The 22,369-nt window shown below is 37.9% G+C and overlaps 1 protein-coding gene across 3 annotated transcripts in view; it reads right to left on the bottom strand.

The window, feature by feature from the left end:
- Nucleotides 1-297: 297 nt before the first annotated feature.
- Nucleotides 298-22,369, bottom strand: part of LOC149828343 (Transducin/WD40 repeat-like superfamily protein) — a 33,516-nt gene continuing 11,444 nt past the window's right edge. For all 3 annotated transcript variants that reach the window (XM_090017530.1, XM_090017531.1, XM_090017532.1), the window contains 12 exons: nt 22,093-22,282; nt 9,708-9,766; nt 9,366-9,490; nt 8,672-9,114; nt 6,742-6,823; nt 6,441-6,620; nt 6,313-6,366; nt 5,801-5,908; nt 5,646-5,714; nt 4,806-4,852; nt 3,964-4,671; nt 298-3,494 (listed from right to left, as the gene is read on the bottom strand). In XM_090017530.1, the coding sequence (XP_089873656.1) occupies nt 3,116-3,494; nt 3,964-4,671; nt 4,806-4,852; nt 5,646-5,714; nt 5,801-5,908; nt 6,313-6,366; nt 6,441-6,620; nt 6,742-6,823; nt 8,672-9,114; nt 9,366-9,490; nt 9,708-9,766; nt 22,093-22,282 (2,444 nt within the window). In that variant the 3' untranslated portion in view covers nt 298-3,115. The remainder of the gene's footprint in view (nt 3,495-3,963; nt 4,672-4,805; nt 4,853-5,645; nt 5,715-5,800; nt 5,909-6,312; nt 6,367-6,440; nt 6,621-6,741; nt 6,824-8,671; nt 9,115-9,365; nt 9,491-9,707; nt 9,767-22,092; nt 22,283-22,369) is intronic.

The following is a 22,369-nucleotide window of genomic DNA, read 5'->3' as shown; positions in this document are numbered from 1 at the left end:
ATATTTATTTTATTTAATTAAATAAAATCTATAGGTTATTTATTGATCCTAATCCTGCTGGCTGAGATAAGAGTCCCCAAGATTGCCACTCAAAGGAATCGTACTGATGCTCTTAAGGAGGCGACGATCATAATGATGGTTTTGGAATTGGAAAACATTCTAAACTATCAAATCCCAACAGAGCCAGCATCTCTCCCGTCTGATTTCTTCTGTGAATGAAAAAAATCTGAGCAACATGATTTCAAGTCTGTTAAAGCGAGTATATGCTGCTCCAAATCCACTCATACGGTGCAGAAATACAGAGCAAAAGAATCTGCAGCAGAATTACTATAAGACCAACAGAAACTCGTCATAAGAGTATGTTTTGATACAGTTCATGTCATCCAAAACAGGTAATAGGTACAACTGTACATGAGTCTGAATTTAAGGCCACATTCCCTGCAAAACTCAACTATCAGATCCACGGTTAGAAACAAACCACCACCAGGTCCACAATACATCACCATTAGAGTCAACAGCTCTTTCACTTTCACAAGGCAAAGGTTCTGCAATGTACAGGGTTTACCAATCTGTAGCATAAATGCTGCACTGGTGTTCATTTTGTTCACATTCACCTCATGCACAGGAAATAGGGGAATGGTTGGTAATGAACATGGGCCCAGGATGACCCACAACAGCCACTCTTGTGAACAAGCACGGCACTCCACATTCAATAAGAGTTTGTTGCATGTAAGGGCCCATCTAAGCCTCACAACAAACTGCACTGGTGAACTCCTGCTTTATTTCATCATAGATGCAACAGACCACAATAAGAACGTGATCCTGTAGGAACGGTTAGCAAGGAAGATCCACTCGTTGTTGTCTTCCGCTGTATCTGACGTAGGATGACAATCCTGACTGATTGAGTAGAATATGGATCATGCACGTTTCTGCTGTCTTTGAAGAACCAATACCCGGTGCAGGCATCTCCATGATGGCCGGCTATAAGCTAGCATCTGTACCAGTATGGGTATGGAATGCTGGTTCCCTTAACACCATCAAGAACACTGGACAGCACAACATGCTGGATTTTTGTTTTCAATGATGATCAAGCTAAACGATTAAGGCCCCCCTTTATCATGAATCATTGGTTTACATAAATGCCCTTATTTACAGTCTAATCATGAGGCTTATCTTACCAGCATATTATGGAAGCACTCTTGTGCAGGAATCTATTCTAACCCCTGCTAGCTCAGTGTCCAATATATTAATACCTATGTTCTCCATATTTCATATATGATCCTGAAATTGATCCAGCACATCAAAGATGGGTCGGTGTTGCTATCCCACTTCAAGAAAATTTCCTTGCAAGAATCCCATACCTCTTTTCTGATGCATCTAATACAATAAAAGCAGCCATGACAAATTTTATTCCTTATATTCCAGATTTTCCATAACATGAATGTGTACTACCAAATCCCAACATTGCTTCGATCACTATCACCGATGTTTAATGTTGAACCACCATTTCACCTCCTGCACCATTGGTATCCAAGGATTTCTTTTCCCAAATTTGAGGATTCACCTCCTGCATGGTTGTACCATTGGCATCCAAGGATGTCCTTCCTTCCAAACATCTGCAGCCATCGAATATGACATGAAAATATGACAAGACTTCTTATCTTTCTTGAATAAATGGCAGCAGTGCAGCTAGGCAATGAGACACCAAACTTATTAATCTTATACTGAGTAGCCAACTTGTTTTCAGAGGACAAATAAACTATACAGGCTGCTGGAAAGAGTAGAATTCTCACACCATATGAATTTATTCCAAGGCTCAACCTTTCCACCCATAGGACCCTTCTACTCGTGGTGTCCACCACCTCTCCTTTCCAAGCAAGTCGATCATCTTGGGTCTAAAGCTCACATTATTCAACATAACCAACTTGGAAACAGAGTGGTTATAGAATGGTTGTCTTTAAAACATAACCAGGAAACTGTGATCCTCATCTTTCATGATACAGTAGTTTGTGTTTTGGATGGCACCACATTTCCTTTAGAATGATAACCATATACAAGGTCTAGAAGGAAAAAAACTATTACCCAATAATTCCAACTGTAAGGACATATATCTGAGAGATAAGATTGAAAGAAACACTCTTACCACTCTCCCATTCCCATGGAGTGCACCTCATTTGGTTGTAAAACCAAATAGGATACCAGATACACCTAAGCTGTTGTTCCTGTATGAAACTGTGAGGAGGCAGTCTGCATATTCAACTGCATCCACATTCCCATCATATGTAAACTGCCTACGAACTTAATGACTTGACATGCACCACATTCAGTTCTGTAATCTTCTACTTCAAATTTGAATCTTCCTAGTGAGAGACATCTTGACAGATAAATGTGTTGCTTACAGAAGCATCACAAAATGGATAATTTGTGGACAAGCCATGTTTGCAAAAGTTTGACTTCCAACTGTTTTAACCTTACCTGGAACATATGGTTGATTCGCCAGTAACTAAACAGCGAAGATATCTCTAAATTTTAACCATATCATTAATGTGGTGAGCATGCATGTATCCTTCAGAAAATATTTTCCAGATTCACAACCAGTAATCAGCAACAATGTAACTCTCAAACTTGACTTTGTTTCTCTTGCAGGATAGTGATATCAACTTACTAGGCCTGACAACATTTTGCAAATGCATTACCAAGTAAAGAAGCAACATCTGCCCCCAGTGACCTAGATTTCAATCAACTCCAGATGGTAGAAAAATAACACCGTTGTATCATGCATGCAATAAGACAGCCACCCTCTCAAATGAGTTGAACACAATTTTCTGCAAAAGGATGCCAACGTCGACAGTCTAGAAGACATAAGATCATTTGTTGCCCCGTTAACAGCAACTTGAAGCTTTGGGCATGATCTAGACAATATATTCACATTGAGATAGGAAAATTGCAGAATATTCTTTCTTTTTTTTGAAAGGCAAGCTGGGGTTAGGCAGACCCCTACCAGTTATACAACTATACCAATGGGTTTTGAAACTGCAACGTGCCAACACAAAATGACGTGCACTAACTGCTCCTACCAGACAAGGCGAGCTGGTAGGAAAATTGCAGAATATACTTATACTAAGGATGCAGAGAGAAGGAATTCTGGCTGTAATCTCTGCAAAAGTATTCCGCAAAAAGGACAGAAGGGTTTTGCATATGTCTTTAAAAAGGATGACTCTGTCACATGACTAAAATACTCCAATGAATGCCCCATAAACAAGGTACTTGGTGCCAGTTTGTAAACATATCTTTGGCAACACATGCAAAACCATGATGGACTAGCATCACAAACCTGCATGGAAGCTGCACATCGGAGAAGTTTATGCTTTTCTCCAGCTACACCACTGCATTCAGTACCATCGCAAAAGGCAACATCTGGAGATTCAAACGGCACTGATGAAGGACAAAAGTTACACTTCTCTTCCGATACATATTCACATACAGAATAAATCCTGTAAAAAAGTAGGGGGGAATCAGTTTTTTCAAGGTTCCAAACAAGAAAATTTGGGGGTTGTAGTAAGCAGACAGGAGTGCTGGTTTATGACAACAATGATTTCAGACTGAATTCCCTTTCTGAAAATCACTTCAATTAAAAGAAATAAAGATAAAAAAACACAGTGAAAGGGTCACCCCTATGTAAGAAAAGAAATGTCCCTATTACAGTGTTACATAAATACAAGAACATCCAGCCAATTCTCATAAGACTGGAAGAGGTCGTGCACATGTAACTCTGTAATATTAAACAGAAACAGCATATAAATGCATCATAATCTATTCACAAAAGCAACCAGACATGAAAACATTTCTCAAAAACAAAAGATATGAAAGAGAAAATAGTTTAAATGCAAGTAACAAAATCAGAATCCAGTCAGATATAAGGATCAGTAAACAGCTTATGCAGAAAGTTTCAGAAGTAATTACCTCTTCCCAAGACTATCAACTTCCAATCTCAGGAGTTTAAGATCATCAGGAATCAGGTCATTGTTAATGACCGCCCACTTCTGCATTTGTGCAACTCCTGTTGGAAACCAACATGCCCTACCTAGAGGAAGTGCACTGGTCATACCAGAAGCAAGGTAAAGTACAGCTGAAAAAGTTAAAGCCACAAGCCTCTTTCGCAGTTCCGCTTCACTGCTTGAAAGTAAGTACAACCACAGTTTCTGTATCTCATGCTCATCATTGACAGGGTACAGTCCATTCTGTCCAATATTTAGCATGTTCATCTTCATTGCAGGCAGCACCAACCGTCTACAGATAATAATGATCAAGTGAATGTGTCGCGAAGTGATTTTGCATATCATGTTAGGTGCATAAGATAACAACTTTTCAAGAGAAACCACTGCATCTGGGTCAGCCCACCAGACTGAGAACCACTTATAGAGAATAGTTTCAACATAATTTGGGGCAACCTGTTTGAAAGCCAAGAGCGCTTCTATAATATCCCAAAGAACAAGTGGCTTTACTGGATGCTCAAATTGCTCAAGGGACCACAAAATGCTAGACTCCCAGCAAACCAGGTCCTGGTCAGAGAAACCAGGAATAGCTTCAAAATATTGATCAGGCAGCATGTCCATAGAAACTTTGATCATACCACCAGTCCAAATCAATTCCACGGCTGCTTTTTGAGCCCTACACAAATATTGAATAGCAGAAGATCCCTGTAAGTTCTTTTAAACAAATTGTAGTAAAGCTGATCGGTAAACGATGTTTTACAAAATACGAAAATTGCCAATGCTAAATATATTATATTATTCCTGCCTCACCTGGATTCATACATAGGATCAACAAGAGCAGTGTCAACGCTGTGCACCTGGAAACAAAGTGTGGAGTTATTTTAATTGATCATTAATTATATTACATGCATGAGATAGAAGAATCCATTTGAAAAGGTAGAATAGTTAAACATAGTCAGAAAGTATAACAAGCTGCTTCGCCTAGGCAGGGCACGCCACTCCAGTATCTAGTGCTTGTCAAGATTTCTAGTAATTAAAACCAATGACTGTACAAAACCTATAGAAGATGTCCATATGAAAAAGAAAAAAGTAATCTAAATGCTGAAGGCTGACTGAAAATTAACAATAATGGATGGGCCTCCAGAGAGGAAGAACTTGTGGTTTTCTAAATCCTACTTGAAAGAAGATCATGGAAACATTATAGTAACAGTCAACTTATTTAATTATGTCAATTCGTTCCTTGATTTCAGTGTTTCATTTCAGGAACTGTGAAAATATTCTGGAGAGTTGGAGAGACATCACTGGTCCATAATATGAGCAACCCAAGTATTTCCTTTTGGTATGGTTTATGCACCTGTCTATTCGCTAGACCTTTCTATAGTTCTCTTGTTACTTTGTTATTCGCATAAGGTGCACATGTAAGCCTATATATTATATATTCAATAAATCAATTTGTTTGTTATGCAAGATGACTTGATACTCTCATCAACCTATCAGCTTTAGACTGCTAACTGATAATAAGAGATATCTTATACAACACCCCACAACAGCTAATTAAGAAAAAACATTGACTTAAACGGGTCAGGATCCAATCGCATACAGATCAACATGATATAAAGAAATCTTTTGACACTAAAGCTGGCAACTTACCACAGCAAGAACTAGGTTTCCAGGGGATAATGCCAGGCCAAAACAGGAATCAAATATATGCCGTGGTATCTGCAAAAAAACTCCTTTAAAACATTCCAAAACTAAAAAAATAAAAATAATAGCGTACCAGAAACAAACAAAAAAATAGGTCATACCTCACTGGAAGCCTTTTTACTATCATACGCAAGACTAGGAGAACTTAGAGGGAATGGAACTAGACAAAGAGAGTCCACTTGCAGTATCCAGCATCGAACATAATTGTCCTATAAATAGCAGTAAATCATCAATTAAAGTGTGTTTCTTTTAAATTGACAATGCCCAAAACCTTGTGTGTGGTTTCATGCCTCAGCCTATCAAGATTAAACATTTGACAATGACAGGAAAAGCATTAGAAGAAATAATGAAATACAGCTTCTAAGATTCAAGATATGCATTTCCAAGTGTCAGAGATCAGGTTCATTCTCAACCTATACTCTACTCCACAAGAGAAGCAACACAAGCAAAATGCTGTTCACACATCAGAACAAACCATTCAGTGTATTGGCTCTCCAGGAAGAAGTATGGCAGGGTTGAAATATTATATGACCAGCACAACTAATAGAGTAATAACTAATAACAGCATAAGCATTTCACTAGTATAAATACGCTATAACAAGTGAGACAATACCTGGCTGCAGCTGTACAAACAACGGCCATCAAAAGCCCAAGAAAGGCCAGTAACCTAAAGAAGGTGACACATTTAGAACAAATATTATAGAAAAATCATAAAGAACAGCACAGGTGAGAGCAGGTTACCACTTGATCATGTGCATCAATCTGTCCAGAGAACTTGATTTCACCACTTGAAATGTAACAACCCAGCACTTCTAATGAGCCAGATCCTTTCCCAACTGCCAAGAGAATCTCATCTAGATGAGATGTTAAAGGTACAATGCATGAAAGTACAGAGACAGGGACAGCAGTAGCGGCTACCACCTGTAGAAAACAAATAAATAAATAGATAAATATTAATGCAAAAATATGGAAATGCGTGGGCTTAATTACCCATGACATGTACTGTATAGAGTATATTATGCAAATATATGAACAATTATACCTCTCTCAGAAGGCAAAGACAATCTTCATTCACTTCCTTAGATGTGACAACTCCCTCAATATCTCCTAGCCATAACTTCACACTGCAAACACCAAAACAAATTGTTATGTTTTGTCTTTTTGGGTTTTGAAATATGTTAATTGCCAGGACACATGGATACACACTAGAGAAGTTATCTATACCTTACGGCATTTTACACCAAAATCTGTCTAAATGTGTTTTCCATAAACAGGAACACATACAAGTGAACTTCAAGCAATGGCAGGAAGAAGGAGCTTCGTAATGTACAGATATGATTAACTTCCAAATTATCGTTTTAAAGAATGATTTAAATCATAGTTTGAAAACTTGCTGGGTCAACTCGGTTGACTCGGCCCAGATCACCCAGTTACTGGGTCAAAAACCAGTACAAATGCGGTCGAATCGTGGGCTGACTCGGTTGAGTCAGCCGAATTTTAGCATGACTTGGCCAAGTTTGCCCATGATTCAACTGAGTCATGCATATATATACATATAAAATATATTTTGTACATAAATACATATATTATATGAAATATAATATAAATATTATGTATAAAATTTTGGTTATACATATATTAATAAAATTATACATTAAACATTAAAAAAATATCATATAATGCATATTATACACAATATATTGGTAACATACTACAAAATATACATAGTATATACATATATTAACATATTTTATATAAAACAAGAAGTTAACAAGACCCGACTGAGTCACGAATCACTCAAGGACGAGCCGAGTGATGAGTCACTGGGTTTTAAAACTATGATTTAAATGCATCCTATACTTACAATCTCAATGCATCAAATTGTGTTAAAAAAGATAGAAACACAATGGGTCAATTCCATCCCAATTACAATCTTTATCAAAATACCAACTATCCGCCTTTATTCAGTATTTGTTCAAAACATAAACAGATGGCTGAGGCAAGGCTTACTATATAGACCAAGGGTTCTGTATGAGAGCAATCATGCATCTAGAACATTAAGGGGTATTAGTTCAGAAAAAAAAAGTGATGTTTAGGCTTGGTAATCTCAGTCTTAACAGCAGATATGAGACCATACACAACCTAAGCACTGGTGCAGTAGAATGACTACCATTATAAATCATAAGTACAGCAGGCTAACCGGTCAAACATGTCCCAAACTTCAGTATATATATAGTGGAAATCCAGGACTTGAGGTGTAAAGTGATGATAACAAGTGCAAAGAGCTACAATGATGAGAAAGGTTATTGTTTCCAGAAACTGAAATTAGGTACGAGATCCAAGTTGAAGGTTTCAGATCTCTGAAGGCAGCTAAGTCACTAATAAAGCTAAAAAGACCTGGCAAAGTATTAGGAACATGCAGCAGAACCAGCTGACGCTCATAGAAAAATAGACTAAACGAACAAAGAGGATCCATCAGCATCAGTACACTAAACTTATTACAAGCTGAAAATACATTTCTGTCAGCAAACTAGATCATGAACAAGAATCACTGGAATGCATGTTTCAAACCTCTTATTCACCACTCCAGGATTCGAAATTCAGTGTATCACATGTGCAACTCATTAAGGTTTCAGTATAGTCTTCCCAGTTCCCATAGAGCTGAGGCTAAACTAGCAACTCCTAGAATAGCTAAGGTCTAGGAAATCTCAAGGATTATAATATTTGCTTTAAACACAGTACGCAGACCTTTTGCATATAACTAAATAAGAGAAAAGAAAAGCAAAATATAAAAATAACACAAAAACAAACTCTTTCTTTAAACACTGTAGGCAGATCTTTCGCATCCAACTAAATGAGAGAAAAGAAAAGAAAAATACGAACCTAGAAAAATAAAAAAAAGAAGAAAACAAAAAAAAACACAAATGAAGTGGACTAATGATTAATTTCAATATTTGAGCAGAAAATCTCACCACCCATCACAGCTCCCAGTAGCCAAGAGAAACTTCGATGTGGACTCTAGAATGCCCCAGCTGATTGCAGTAACCCAAGAACTGTGAGACTGCAGGAGCCCAACGAGCATTGTATCAATAGAGACTGGACAATGATCAACAGTGTAACACTGTGGTTCATTGAATCTCCAAAAGGAAATTATACCAGACTTCCCACCAACTGCAAGCAAAGAACAAGTTCTGGAGGAGCCACTTATAGGAACAGCACCTATGTCAGTTGATAAATGCAGCACTGGTGACCACGAAACAACAAGTGATGATAACAGATTGCTGCGAGAGACATACTGCTCTGCAGATATTAAAGTCAGGAAGCCATTTTCCTCCAGTTGCTTCCTTGAGCCTTCCTTCTGTTTATCTTGATCCAGTTTACCTCCTATAAGGGTCGCAGATCTGACATTAGAAGCCTGTAGAACACAAAAAATTGATCAAATTTTCTCTATGAAAAATAATAATTTGTAAACAAAAATTTGAGGGCTCAATGATATGCTAATATTTGCTAATGGGCATGTCCAAGTGGTAGCTGGAGTCTGAGTCAAACTATCTTTAATCCAGAATGCTTGGGTTTGAAGCCCACAGATTAGGAAGTAATGGCAGAAAAGTTTTCACAAGTTAGTGCACCACAATATAAAAGTCTAATATTTTGGCAAAGACATACATCAGGCACAACTGTTCTCTTCATATTGATCTTCACAACAGTGATCTGCCATGACTTTTGATCAGGAATCCATGTAGGTATCAGGCGAACATTGTCAGGCATTAATGTAACACAGCCGCAATCACCTGCCAGACAATGATTACTGATCTAAGCAACATATAGCGAATCTACAGAGTGCACAAACACGACAAACATGTATGAATGCGTAAGAACACAGTCGACCAGAGAACAAACACATGCAAGCACACATATAAGTAATATGGTGCCACTCAATTGAGAAGGAAAAAAATTCACTCAGTAATTGTAAGTATACATGGTTTCTTGCAGAATTTAAATTTTTACCAGGTATATCAATTAACAGCCCGCCATCACTAAAACCCAAAAACACGCCTTCAGTCCACCTGCACATGCATGAATGGCCTAAACTAGTTATGGTCAAACCTGGAGAAGACAAAATGCATGAATCCATAGACATAAAGAACATGACATTATTTATTTTACCAGATGCTAACAAGAAATCCAATGGTTCCATAATAATGGGGTTCCATATCAAAGCATGACTTGTTTTCATGCTGGAATAAATCAAAATGAATGTTCAGCATCACAAGCATCATTTCCCTCCACACTAGAGCATATTGCACATCAGTAAATACATGTAACAGGGTAACACAACACAACGCCAATGAATGTAACTGCATAAACCAGATGTAACATACAATGATACAAAGAATGCAACCACAATTATCACATCAATGAAGCATTCAAAAAAAAGCACAAACTTGAGCGCTGAAGATGGATCCATAGCAACAAGAAAACCTTTTAAGGGAGCAAAACAAAGTGGCACCCAAATTATTCAGAGTTATGTACACAAATAAGATGACAACATATGCAAAACATTTTTGTTGGAACTCTTGAACAAGAAGAAAAAGATGAGGAAACGTCAGTGGGGATTAACTGGCACAATTCCCTATGAGGGAGGTTGTATGGTATTCTTGTATATTTATATTTCTAATGTAAGAGAAGTTTACAAAAATACCCCTATCATTAACATGTATAGACCAAGGATTTTAAAGGCGAGAGGTGCATTAAGGCATTTTTCAAAAACAAGAAAGAGGCTTAAGCCTCGAGGCATAGTGAAGCATAAGCCTCCATTTTTCTCAAGGTTTAACCTAAAAAAATATTAAAAAACCTACACGTAATAAAATAGAGTACTTATTCATTAATCATAAAGTATAAACAAATAATGATTGATGAAAATGAAAAAAAAATCATTATTACAAGACATGACTAAATAAATGAACATGAGTTGGCATCCATTTAGATATTCCACCTTTTTCTTTTTTTTCTGCTTCTCCTCCAGTAGTAGGGAAAGAATGCCATTAGAAACGTAATTAGAGACTGGTCTTATGTCGTGCAATTCTTCTTTGATTACCATACTGTCGCTGAGCACCGTCGTGTTTCTCTAGCGTCTACTCGGCTGAGAGGCCTAGCACAGACATAATGGATTAAGCTGCAGAGGTCGAGAGAGCGGCAGGGACTAGAGCGCGTACAATCGTGGGAGGAGATGCAGAGATTGATGCGGTCAAAATTCGTGCCTTCAGATCACGCCGAGAGACCCTACAAAGAGTACCCGAACTTGACGGAGTACACTGCTGAGTTCCATCGTCTTTCCCTACGTGTGCAGATCGAGAAAACTGCCCGCCAGCAGGTTACAAGGTACATTTCTGGTTTTCGTCCTGCTATTTCTGACGATTTTAGTTGTATCACAGTTGAGACATTAGATCAGGCAAGTAGTTATGCCATGAACGTCGAGGAAAAGTTGAAAAGGAGGCAGGAATATAGGACCTCCCGTAGTGAACAGTCCAGTCGACCTAAGTCGAGTTTCCCAACCAGGGAAGCAAGCTCCCCTAGGAAGGAGGACTCAAAGCCTAGAGCAGACCTTAGCAAACCTGACCAGATAGGACCCGCTTACAATACCCGATCCAAAGCCAAACCTAATGAGTCGACCATTCGTTGTTTTAGGTGTCAGGAGTTAGGGCATGTCGTGTCTAAGTGTCCCACTGTGAGCAAAAACATCCATCTCGTAGAAGGTATTATGGAGTCAGCATCCGAGAGCGAGAGTGAGTCATCGGCTGAGGACGAGGATGAGAGGGAAGTCGTAGAGTTTGATGGCAACGTAGAGAATTTATTGTCCATCCGTCATGTTTTGACCGCACTTCCGTGAGTCGGCCCCTGCAAAATGGTTGCGGAACAACATTTTTCGAACCCGGTGCAACTGTGAGAGTCATGCATGTGATGTTATTATCGACACAGGTGCATGCAAGAACATGGTGTCCGAGAGTGTTGTATCTACCTTGAACCTGAGAACCAAGAAATTGTCCCAACCATACAAGATGGCATGGTTCAAGAAAAGGAAAGGGGTTCCCATCACCCAGCATTGTTTAGTTTGGTTCTCCATGGGAGAGCATTACCACGATGAGGTGTGGTGTGATGTAGCCCCCATAAGTGTGTGTCACATTCTTTTGGATCGTCCCTGGCAGTTTGATCGCAAAACAATTCATGATGGGTGCAAGAACACATATTCTTTCCTTTTTAAGGGTCAAAAAATTGTTCTCCCTATCAAGGAGACCGGTTTTCCCACTGTGGATAAGCCTGAGCGAGTCCTCCGGCTCACGAGCCTCTCGTACCGGTCCTTTTTGAACCATTGTCAGGAAGATGGCTATTGTTATGCCCTGGTGGCTAAGTCGTTGATGAGTATGTCTTTGTCCTTTTCTACAGACGTTGCCCCTCTTATTGAGGAGTTTTGGGACATTATGTCAAACGACTTGCCTAATGGGTTACCCTCGACGAGAGTAGTCCAGCACGCCACAGATTTTGTGTCGGGATCAAGTCTCCCCAACCTCCCCACATATCGCATGAACCCATCCGAGCATGTCGAATTGTTGAGGTAGGTTCAGGAGTTACTGCACAAGGGCTTTATTCGTGAGAGTGTTAGCCCATGCGCAGTACCGGCCCTGCTCACTCCTAAGAAAGATGGGTCCATGCGCATGTGTGTTGATAGTCATGCGATCAATCGCATCACGGTCAAATACTGTTTTCCCATCACTCGTTTGGACGATATGTTTGATATGTTGTCTGGTGCCTCCATTTTCTCCAAAATAAATTTAAAAAGCGGGTATCACCAAATTCGTATCCGGGAAGAGGATGAGTGGAAGACGGCATTCAAGACACGTAATGGGTTATATGAATGGTTAGTCATGCCATTTAGGTCAAGTACTTTCATGAATATGATGACCCAAGTGTTGCGTCCTTGTATAGGGAAGTTTGTCGTGGTATATTTTGATGATATTTTGATCTATAGTTCGTCTTTGTCTGATCATTTGAGTCACCTGCGTCAGGTCTTAGAGATTTTGAAGAGAGAAAAATTGTATGTCAATGCAAAAAAGTGTGAGTTCATGACGTCTAGTGTCGTGTTTCTAGATTTTATTGTGTCTTCCGATGGAGTTAAAGCAGATCCTACGAAAGTCTGTGCGATCGTGGATTGGCCTACCCCAAAGACTATCGGAGAGATCCGTAGTTTCCACGGGTTAGCCACTTTCTACCGTCGTTTCGTGCGAAATTTCAGTACTCTCATGGCCCCTATCATTGAATGCCTAAAGGGGACTAGTTTACATTAGACGTCTGCCGCGGAAAAAGCTTTTACGATCATCAAAGAAAGAATGACTAGTGCCCCTATCTTAGCCCTTCCTGATTTCAGTGCAGTCTTCGAGGTTGAGTGTGATGCCTCTAAAGTGGGAATTGGCGACGTATTGAGTCAGAACTGTCGACCTGTTGCTTTTCTTTAGTGAGAAGCTGACTCAAGCCAGGTGTCAGTATTTCACTTATGACGTTGAGTTCTATGTTGTTGTACAAGCCCTTCGTTATTGGAGGCATTATCTCATTTATAAGGAGTTTGTCTTGTACACGGATCATGAGGCATTGAAGTACCTGAATAGTCAAAAGAAGCTAAGTGCTCGTCATGCCAAGTGGGTCAGCTTCTTGCAATAGTACACATTTACTATTCAACATCAGTCTAGTACGTTGAACAAGGTGGTTGACGCTCTTAGTAGGAAGAATAGCCTTCTGATGACTATGTCAATGCAGGTCATTGGGTTCGAGCAGTGCAAGGAGTTGTACCCGACAGACCCGGATTTCCAGCAGGTCTGGGCAAGGTGCCTCTCCCCTGATAGCACAACGGACCTAGGATTTGTTGTTCATAACGATTACCTTTTTCGGAGTAATAAGTTATGTGTGTCTGCTTTCTCCCTTAGACTACAATTGATTTCTGAGTTGCATGAAGGGGGACTAGCTGAGCATTTTGGACACGATAAGACGTTTGCACTGTTGGATGAACACTAATTTTGGCCCAAAATGCGTAAAGATGTTGTCAAGTTTGTTCAGAGTTGTCGAGTGTGTCAAGTGTCCAAGGGTCATCGTCAAAATAGTGGTCTGTATACCCCATTGCCAATTCTTGAGCGACCTTGGGAGCATGTGTCGATGGATTTTATTGTGGGTCTTCCCAAAACCTTATGTCGTTTTAATTCCATCTTAGTGGTAGTTGACAGATTTTCCAAGATGACTATCTTTGTCCCGTGCAAACGAACCACTGACGCCTCGTTAGTAGCCTCATACTACTTCAAGGACGTGGCCCGTTTTCATGGATTGCCTCACACGATCACCTCATATCGTGACACCCGTTTTATGAGCCATTTTTGGAAATCGTTATGGGCCTTACTGAAAACCAAGCTCCAGTTTAGCAGTGCATATCACCCTCAAACAGATGGTCAAACCGAAGTTGTCAACCGCACCTTAGGAAACATTTTACGGAGTCTCGTGGGAGAGAATGTCAAAACCTGGGACCTCGTATTACCTCAAGCCGAGTTCGCATATAACAGCTCTCTCTGTTCCAAGTGGTTTACGGTCGGTCACCCACCCATGTCGTTGGCCTAACCCCTGTGTCCGGTATTTCAGACCCATCCCCCGATGCATTTGATGTCGTCGAATATATGTGTGATGTCCACAGACAGGTCCGAGCTAAACTTGTTGAAAGCTATGAGGCCTGCAAAGCTTTCGTAGATCAAAGTCGTCGTGATGTCCAGTTTCAAGTCGGTCAGTTAGTTTGGGTTTACTTGCGTCCTGAGCGTTTCCCCGTAGGTACCTATAGCAAGTTGAGTCCTAAGAAGTATGGTCCTTTTAAGGTTCTTTAGTGATTGGGTTTGAATGCCTACCTTCTTGAGTTGCCCGACGATTGACACATTTCGCCTATTTTCAACGTGTCTGATCTATATGTTTACAGTGGAGACAACAAGTCGTCAGAGCCGACTTCTTCCCAACCAAGGGAGAATGATGCAGAGCAGGACCCGACTGGGTCGGTACCACGTGACCCAAACTCGGCCCAGGCACCACCCGATCCACTTCAGGGGATAGATGGTTAGACCCAGGAGCTGGATCACATCCAGTCCACGGCACCACGACGCAGGGTTGACGTACCCCTGCATACCTATTCCAGAAGAGCGCGGGCACGGACGACACAGGCCCAACAGCAGCAAAAAGATATCTCGGGTCCGATACTGGACCCGGATCCAGTTGACCTCTTTAAAACCCTAGTCTAGGGTTGCATGAAAGACAAAAGATTGAGAATACAGCAGCCTTTATTCCTTTTTTTATTGCTTACTCCTTTTTCCCCTTTACAGTTATTGTCCTTGTTTTCCATTTCATGTTCGTGCTCTTTCCATTTGTTATTGAAAGCTTATTGAAAATAAAAAAGAGAACAAGCCACACCGATTTTTGGTGGGCATCTATCTTGCCTCCTCGAACATCGTTGCATCATATTTCATACTCTTTAGAATATCTCTTGGCAACTAATCTAGCTTTGTACATTTCCAGTTTTCCATCACTTTTGATTTTAATCTTATATACCCATCAACACCCTATAGGTTTCTTTCCTGGGGAAAATATTTTTGACAGTCCAAGTATTTGCTTTTTCTAAGGCGTCTAATTTTACTCATTGCTTTTACCCATTCAGGTTGTTCCTTTGCTTCAGCATAGTTGGAGGATTCTATATAGGAAAACAATGCAATGAAAGCTTGATACTTAGGTGAAAAAGACTGATAAGACAGAAATTTCTCAAGGGGTTTTGATACTCTAGACGATATTCTAGTTTGTGTTTTTACATATTTTTCATCATTGATATATTTTTCAAAAGCACATGGATGTTCACAATGACTGGAATATGGGATACAACCTTAATCTTTATGAGATGGTTTTCACTCATATTATGAAGTTCTTCTTCAATAGCCTCCTGATCTATATAAAATCACAATCATCAATCTTAAGAATTAGATCCAACAAAAAAGAATACTCGGTTATTTCCTTAGTTTTCTCAATTTCAAAGAAACTTTTTTTTTCTAAAAAGGACACATTTCTTGTAACATATAGCTTGTTATTTTAAACATCAAAACATCTATTGCCTTTTTTATTATTTGCATCCTAAAAAGAGATAAGGCATAGCACAAGGAGAGAGCTTGTCATTTTTATCAGTAAAACAAAACATTTACAGTAAAAGACTCTCAATTTAAAGTAATTTGGGACTTGTTTGAAAAGTTTTTCAATAAGAGATACATTTTTCAAATGAGAGGATGGCAGTATATTAATAAGATAAATCGCAATTAATATGGCTTTAGCCCAAAATTCTTTGGGTATTTGGTTTGTAATAAGCAAAGTTCTTGTTGTTTCTATAATATGACTATGTTTTCTTTCAGCCAAGCCATTTTGTTAAGGGGTACAAGGACAAGATTTTTTACGTGTGATACCATTTAAATTTAGGTAGTCTTTAAATTCTTTTGATGAAAACTCTCCCTCTGAATCAGTGCAAAAGATAGAAATATCATTCTTGAATTGGTTTTTGACCAAATTGTGAAATATTTGAAAATGTAAAAAAACTTCATATTTGTGTTTAAAGAAATAAATCCAAGTGTGTCTCGTAAAATCATCTACAAAAATTACATAATACACAAAACCACCTTTAGATGTAACAGGTACTGGACCCCAAGCATCTGAATGTATTAACTAAAGTGGTCGAGAAGAAACAAATGTTCTTTCTTGAAACGGTAATCTCTTCATTTTGCCAAGAATACAATTTTTACATGTAAAATTTTTAAAATTACAAAAAAAATCTAATTTTGAAAAAAACAAAATCTTAGATATACTAGGGTTGCCAAGCCTCTTATGCCACAAATCCAAATCTAATTTCTAAGCATTGCAACAAAATGTATTCTTCGGTATTTTGAAAAAAATCACATAGTATAAGCCTCATTCTCTATGGCCTTCATCAATCAGCTTCCTTAACTGGTGATCCTGCACTCGACAACCATGAGAGGAGAAGGAAACATTACCCATGATCAGATAATTGAGAAACAAATAAAAGATTTAAATTCAATTTAAGAATATATCTAATTTTTTGAATAAAAAATCCTCGAGTTTTGAGAAACGTTTTACAAATTTTCTATTACTTTTATCTCAAGAGATGTTCCATCAGCAGTAAATACATTTGATTCACTTGAGTTATGACATTCGGATACCATATCACCATTTGGTATCATATAAAAAGAGGCACTAGCATCAAGAAGCCAAAGAGATTTACTGGAATCAGAGAAATCTTAGAAAAAAACCATAACTCCATTTGATGAGGATGCTTCTTTGAGTAGAGGTTGAAGAGCTTTCACTAATTGTGTCAAGGACATATTTACAATGGATGAATCTTGTGAGATTTTTGTATCACTTGACTCTTATGGAGGTCCAAGAAAGGCAGCCTTCTTCTCATAAGGTTTCTTCAATTTAGGACGATACGATTTCACATGTCCCCGTTCACGACAATAGTAGCAAATAACTTTCCTTCTTTCATACTCATTGCCTTGCTTTCCATAATGCTTATCATTTGGCCTCCTATAGTGTGGTGGCTTGTAGGTACGAACATAGTTTTTTGGTCTAGATATGACTAGAACTGAGTCATCATCACTCTTGGAGATACGTTTTTTAAGTTTATTTTCTTTCATACTCAATTCTTCTATTGCGTCTTCTATTGAGGACTCGACAAAAAAGAGTGAATTTAGTGGATTCAAAATCTAATCTTAAACCATATATAAATTAGTAAAAATGCTCCGTGTTTGATTTTGGCGGAGTCAATATCTCTGGAACAATGACACTTTGGTTCAAGAAGAGTCAACTCTTCCCATAATTCGAACAATCCATTATAGTATTCTCTAATACTCTTGTCTCCTTAAGTCATTTTGTATCTTGTTTTGCAAGTTGCACACATGTACAATATCTTTAAGAGAATACATTCTCTTAAGGTAATCTCATGCATCATTTGCACGTTCGAATTTAGCATGACTAAAACACTTCTGAATGTCTACACTACTAATTACGCAAGACATAATCTTGGCATGCCCTATTCTTCATTCCTTCCACTTCTTCTCATAAGTGGCCATTGACTTATTTTTTTCTCGCCCGCTGTAAGAGGTACCTCTTTCGCTCCTTCTATTTTGGTGAGGATTAGCTTAGGTTCCAGATCGGTCACATCTACTAGTCCCCATAATCAATTTTTCCATACAAGGTACTTCATAATTGAAGCCCATATTACATAGTTTGAATCATTGAGCTTAATGGGTTGCATGGTGACATTTTCATTGTTATCCATTTTTACAAGGATAAAACAAAAGAAAAAAATAGAGAAAGAGGATAAAAAAAAACGAGAGTAAAGCTGGAAGTCACGAGCACTCTACCACAAAGCAAACGCCACCAAAAAACGAGCCCTTCGAATAGAAACTCTAAGAGAGCTTAAACACTTTAAAATTTGGAGTGACACACTTCCCAATGTACTGAAAATAATTTCAGCTTGATCACCAAGCTCTGAAACCATGTAAGGAAATGAGTTCCTCCGAAGAGTTGGGCTCTCTCTCCAATGCCTCTCTTTTGGCTGAAAAGAAACTAAAAATAAATAAAAAGAAAACTAACCTATATAGACTATTTACTAATTAGATACTAACCTAACATTTATATATACAAATATGTATGTATATATACATATACATTTTTAATATAAACAACTTAATAAGAGGTATCGTAAAACAAGAAAACAAAATACTTATGTAAGGAGACATGGTTTTTGCTAATTTCAATGGGAGGGTGATATCAAACAGGTCTATTTTTGGTGTTATATACATAGTTAGCACATTTGGCAGCTTTGTATAAAGGTCATCGTCAATATCAAACTCATTAAAAAGAGAAGGTTATGTTATTCTTAAATGACCTGATTTTCCTATTATAAATGACCCCCGTGGGAAATTTTGACAAATGTCTGTTTTCAAAAAGGCAAATAATAGTTGTTCCAGAATATGGAACAATGTAAATCATGTGATGAGCTCTCGCTCCTCCACTCGACAGACCTATAGAGGATGTTGTAAAGAAACAAGAATCTTTCCATCACTCAATATGCTCACGAAAGATTCAAAAGAACATGCACAACAAGTGTCCACAAAAGAACACACTCAATATCAAACCCACACAAGGGGTATTTCACAAGAAGGCTAAAATAAATATTATTTTATTCATCACTATGCAAGAAGCATTGTTTATAAAAGACAAGGAACACCCCTATTTATATACAAGCAAGATGCAACAAAGAGAGGGACTCAAGAGAATCGTTGGACTAGCCATTGGAGCTAGTCTAACGACTCTTTTGACTAGTCAACAAAGTGTTGATTAGTCCAACTCTAGTTCGAAAAGAATTAGATCTAGTTTTAAATGAACTAGATAAATAAAAATAAAAAATATACACATTAATATTATATATAAATATATATATACAATTTAATACAGTACGATAACTGAAAGTTTGTCTAAAAGAAAGTGAAATCAGTGGACAACGAAAGGTTTGGTGAAAAAATCTGCTAACTGATACTCTGATGTAACATAGGAAAAATCTATGATCCCATGTAGATACTCCTCTCGAACATAATGACAATCTATTTCGATATGCTTAGTATGTTCATAAAAAGTACGATTGTTGGCAATGTAAATTGCACTCTTAGTGTCACAACATATGTAGGAGGCGCTTGTCACTTAAACTCTCATATCAACCAACAACCTTCTAAGCCAGACTACCTCCATCGTTGTAGTTGTCATTTCCTGATATTCAACCTCGGTTGATGAAAGCGAAACCTTCTGTTGCTTCTTACATCGCCACAAAATCAGAGTTTCATATAAAAAAACACAAAAACTAGTGGTTGAGTGTTGTTATTGGGATCCCTTCCCCAATCAGCATAAGTATAAGCAATTAAATTTAAAGAAGATGAAGCAGACAAAAAAAAGTCTCGCGAAATAGAGGTTTTAATATATCTAATAATATGCAAAATTGCTCCCATGTGAACATAATTATGAGCGTACTGAAATTGACTAGATGTGTGTACAACGTGTGTTATATCAAGTTTAGTAATTGAAAATAAGAAGTGATCCAATAAGTTGTCTGTATGGAGTAGGATCTTGAAGAAGTTTTTTGTCATCAATTTGCATTTTGGTGTTGGCAATCTCAGGGGTATCAACTCTCTTATCATTTGTGATTTCAGATCTAGAAACAATGTCAAGAGCAAATTTATACTGAGATAATAAATATCCTCTAGAAGAGTAAGCAACTTTGATTCCTAAGAAGTATTTCAAAAAGCCTAAATCAGTCATTTAAGAAGTTTTTTAATATTTTCAACTCTCTGCTTGTTTTCTCCAATGATGATCATGTCGTCCACATAGAGAAGAAGAACAATAATACCTGTATCAAAAATCTTAACAAACAACGTAGTATCAGTCACACAAGTTTTATGTCCAATATCAAGCATAACTCGCCTAAACCGGTCATATCAAGCCTTTGGTGCTTGTTTAAGACCATAAAGAGTCATTTCCAGACAAAAAGCTTTACCCTTAGAAATATTTATAGGTTTTCATTAAGAAATGCATTTTTAGCATCTATTTGAAATATAGGCTATTTTTTATCAGATGCTAAGGCTATTAGAGTTCTAACCGTTGTCGTTCTAGCGACTGGAGCAATGGTTTACTCGTAATTTATGACATTCTTGAGAATATCCCTTGGCAACTAATCTAGCTTTATATCTTTCAAGAGTTCCATCAGTATTGGTTTTAATCTTGTATACCCACCTACAACCTATATGTTTCTTTCATTGTGGAATATCTTGAATGGTCCAAGTATTAGCCTTTTTCAAAGCTTCTAACTCTATTCTCATAAAAGCTTATCAAGCCAAAATTATATTTTTGTTTGGATCCATGTGTTTGTATTTCAAACAAGCATTAAGTAAAAAAATCCCCTGACTGTAAAAATATACATATTATTAAATCTTAAGCTTGTAAATCCAAACTTCACCATGAAAGATTCAACATACATCTAGGGGTGGGCAACGGGCCCAGCTTAGCCCACTAATGGACCTCGCGAACTAAACGGTCCTCCTACCTCTACTTACAACCAACCGGCAGTAAATAAATAAATATTTATATACACACATACAAACATACACATTATATATATATGGGTTTATGTTTGCTATAGTTGTTTGTGAGTGCAAATGACCAAGCAAATGGAGTAGAAGCACCTTGTTTGGGTTTGTTTCTCACAAGTAACACCATAGATGTGATCTACAGGTTTTGTTTAGTAGGAACCGGCTTTTGGATCGCCAGAATCCGACCTGTATATAGGTTTTTCTGGCGATCCAAAATCAACAGCTATGAAGGCATCGATTTTTTCTGACTCATAAAAATATGTTTTTTCATTCACAAAAACATGATCCAAGAGTGGATTCCTACTCAATCGAGCATGTTGAACACATCTATGAGGTTAGATTGTGTCAAAACAACTCTCACGGTAAGATTCAAACTAGATTGTAGGTAGAATTGTTTGCACCAAACATAAACCTTTTATATATATATATATAGAGAGAGAGAGAGAGAGAGAGTCACACACACACACTAAAGTGCATTGGGTGCTAGAAAGCATGGGTGCAGGCTGCATCTTAATCAGCCTGTATAGATGCATTCAGCATGGTTTATTTAATAGAAACCATAACTTGGATCATGTCTTTTGGACGTAAAAAAATACAAGTTTTCAAGTCATGAAATTTTGGTACAATGTGGGTCGTTGATCTTGAAGATCTTCATAAACCTACATGCACATCATAATCGCATGATCCAAATCATGTTTTCTACCAATAAATTGATGTAGATCATATCTGTTGGGGTTGATCAACAGAAAAACTCAAAATTATGAAAAATATTGGTTTCTGTTTGGTGGAAAGTTGCTCTTCTAATGTCAGTGACGCTATCACCCAATCAAATCAGGTGAAGAAATTCCTGTTTATGAGTCATGCACTCTTACAAGGCACAGGTAATTTCCAATCATCAACCAACGAGAGTTCCTTGTGGAAAGGTACCACTCAAAAAGCTGGTGTGCAACTCTGATAGAAAAATATATCACTGTTACTGACAGTTCAAAAAGCGAATTAACATACTGTGTATTTTTCAGTATAAAAAGAAACTAGAGAGGGACAGAAGAATAGATACAACTGAAAATAACAAAAGGAAAAAGAAGCAAATAAACAATTAGTTTGCTCCATAACCCAAGTAAAGGTACCTGTCAGTAAGCCAAGCTTCCACAGCCTGCCCTTTCATGAGAACTTTTGTCACCTCTTCATTGTTTTCAGCCAAATAAATTTCATTCGGCAGGTTACCCAAATCAAGCAGTGGGCGCACATTCCACAATGGAGCAGCCTCTTTTCTTTTATCAGGTTCAAAGCTCAACGGAAACCATTCATTATATTGCTCTGCATATTAGTCTCCGACCATCAAAAGAATATTCATTATAATAATAAGTTACAATAAGAAAAAGTCATGCTCCTTTTGAATAAAAA

This window comes from Nuphar pumila, chromosome 9 (assembly GCF_984573655.1).
Source record: "Nuphar pumila chromosome 9, dmNupPumi1.hap1.1, whole genome shotgun sequence".
Classification (NCBI taxonomy): domain Eukaryota; kingdom Viridiplantae; phylum Streptophyta; class Magnoliopsida; order Nymphaeales; family Nymphaeaceae; genus Nuphar; species Nuphar pumila.
This window is presented reverse-complemented; position numbering and strand designations above follow the sequence as displayed.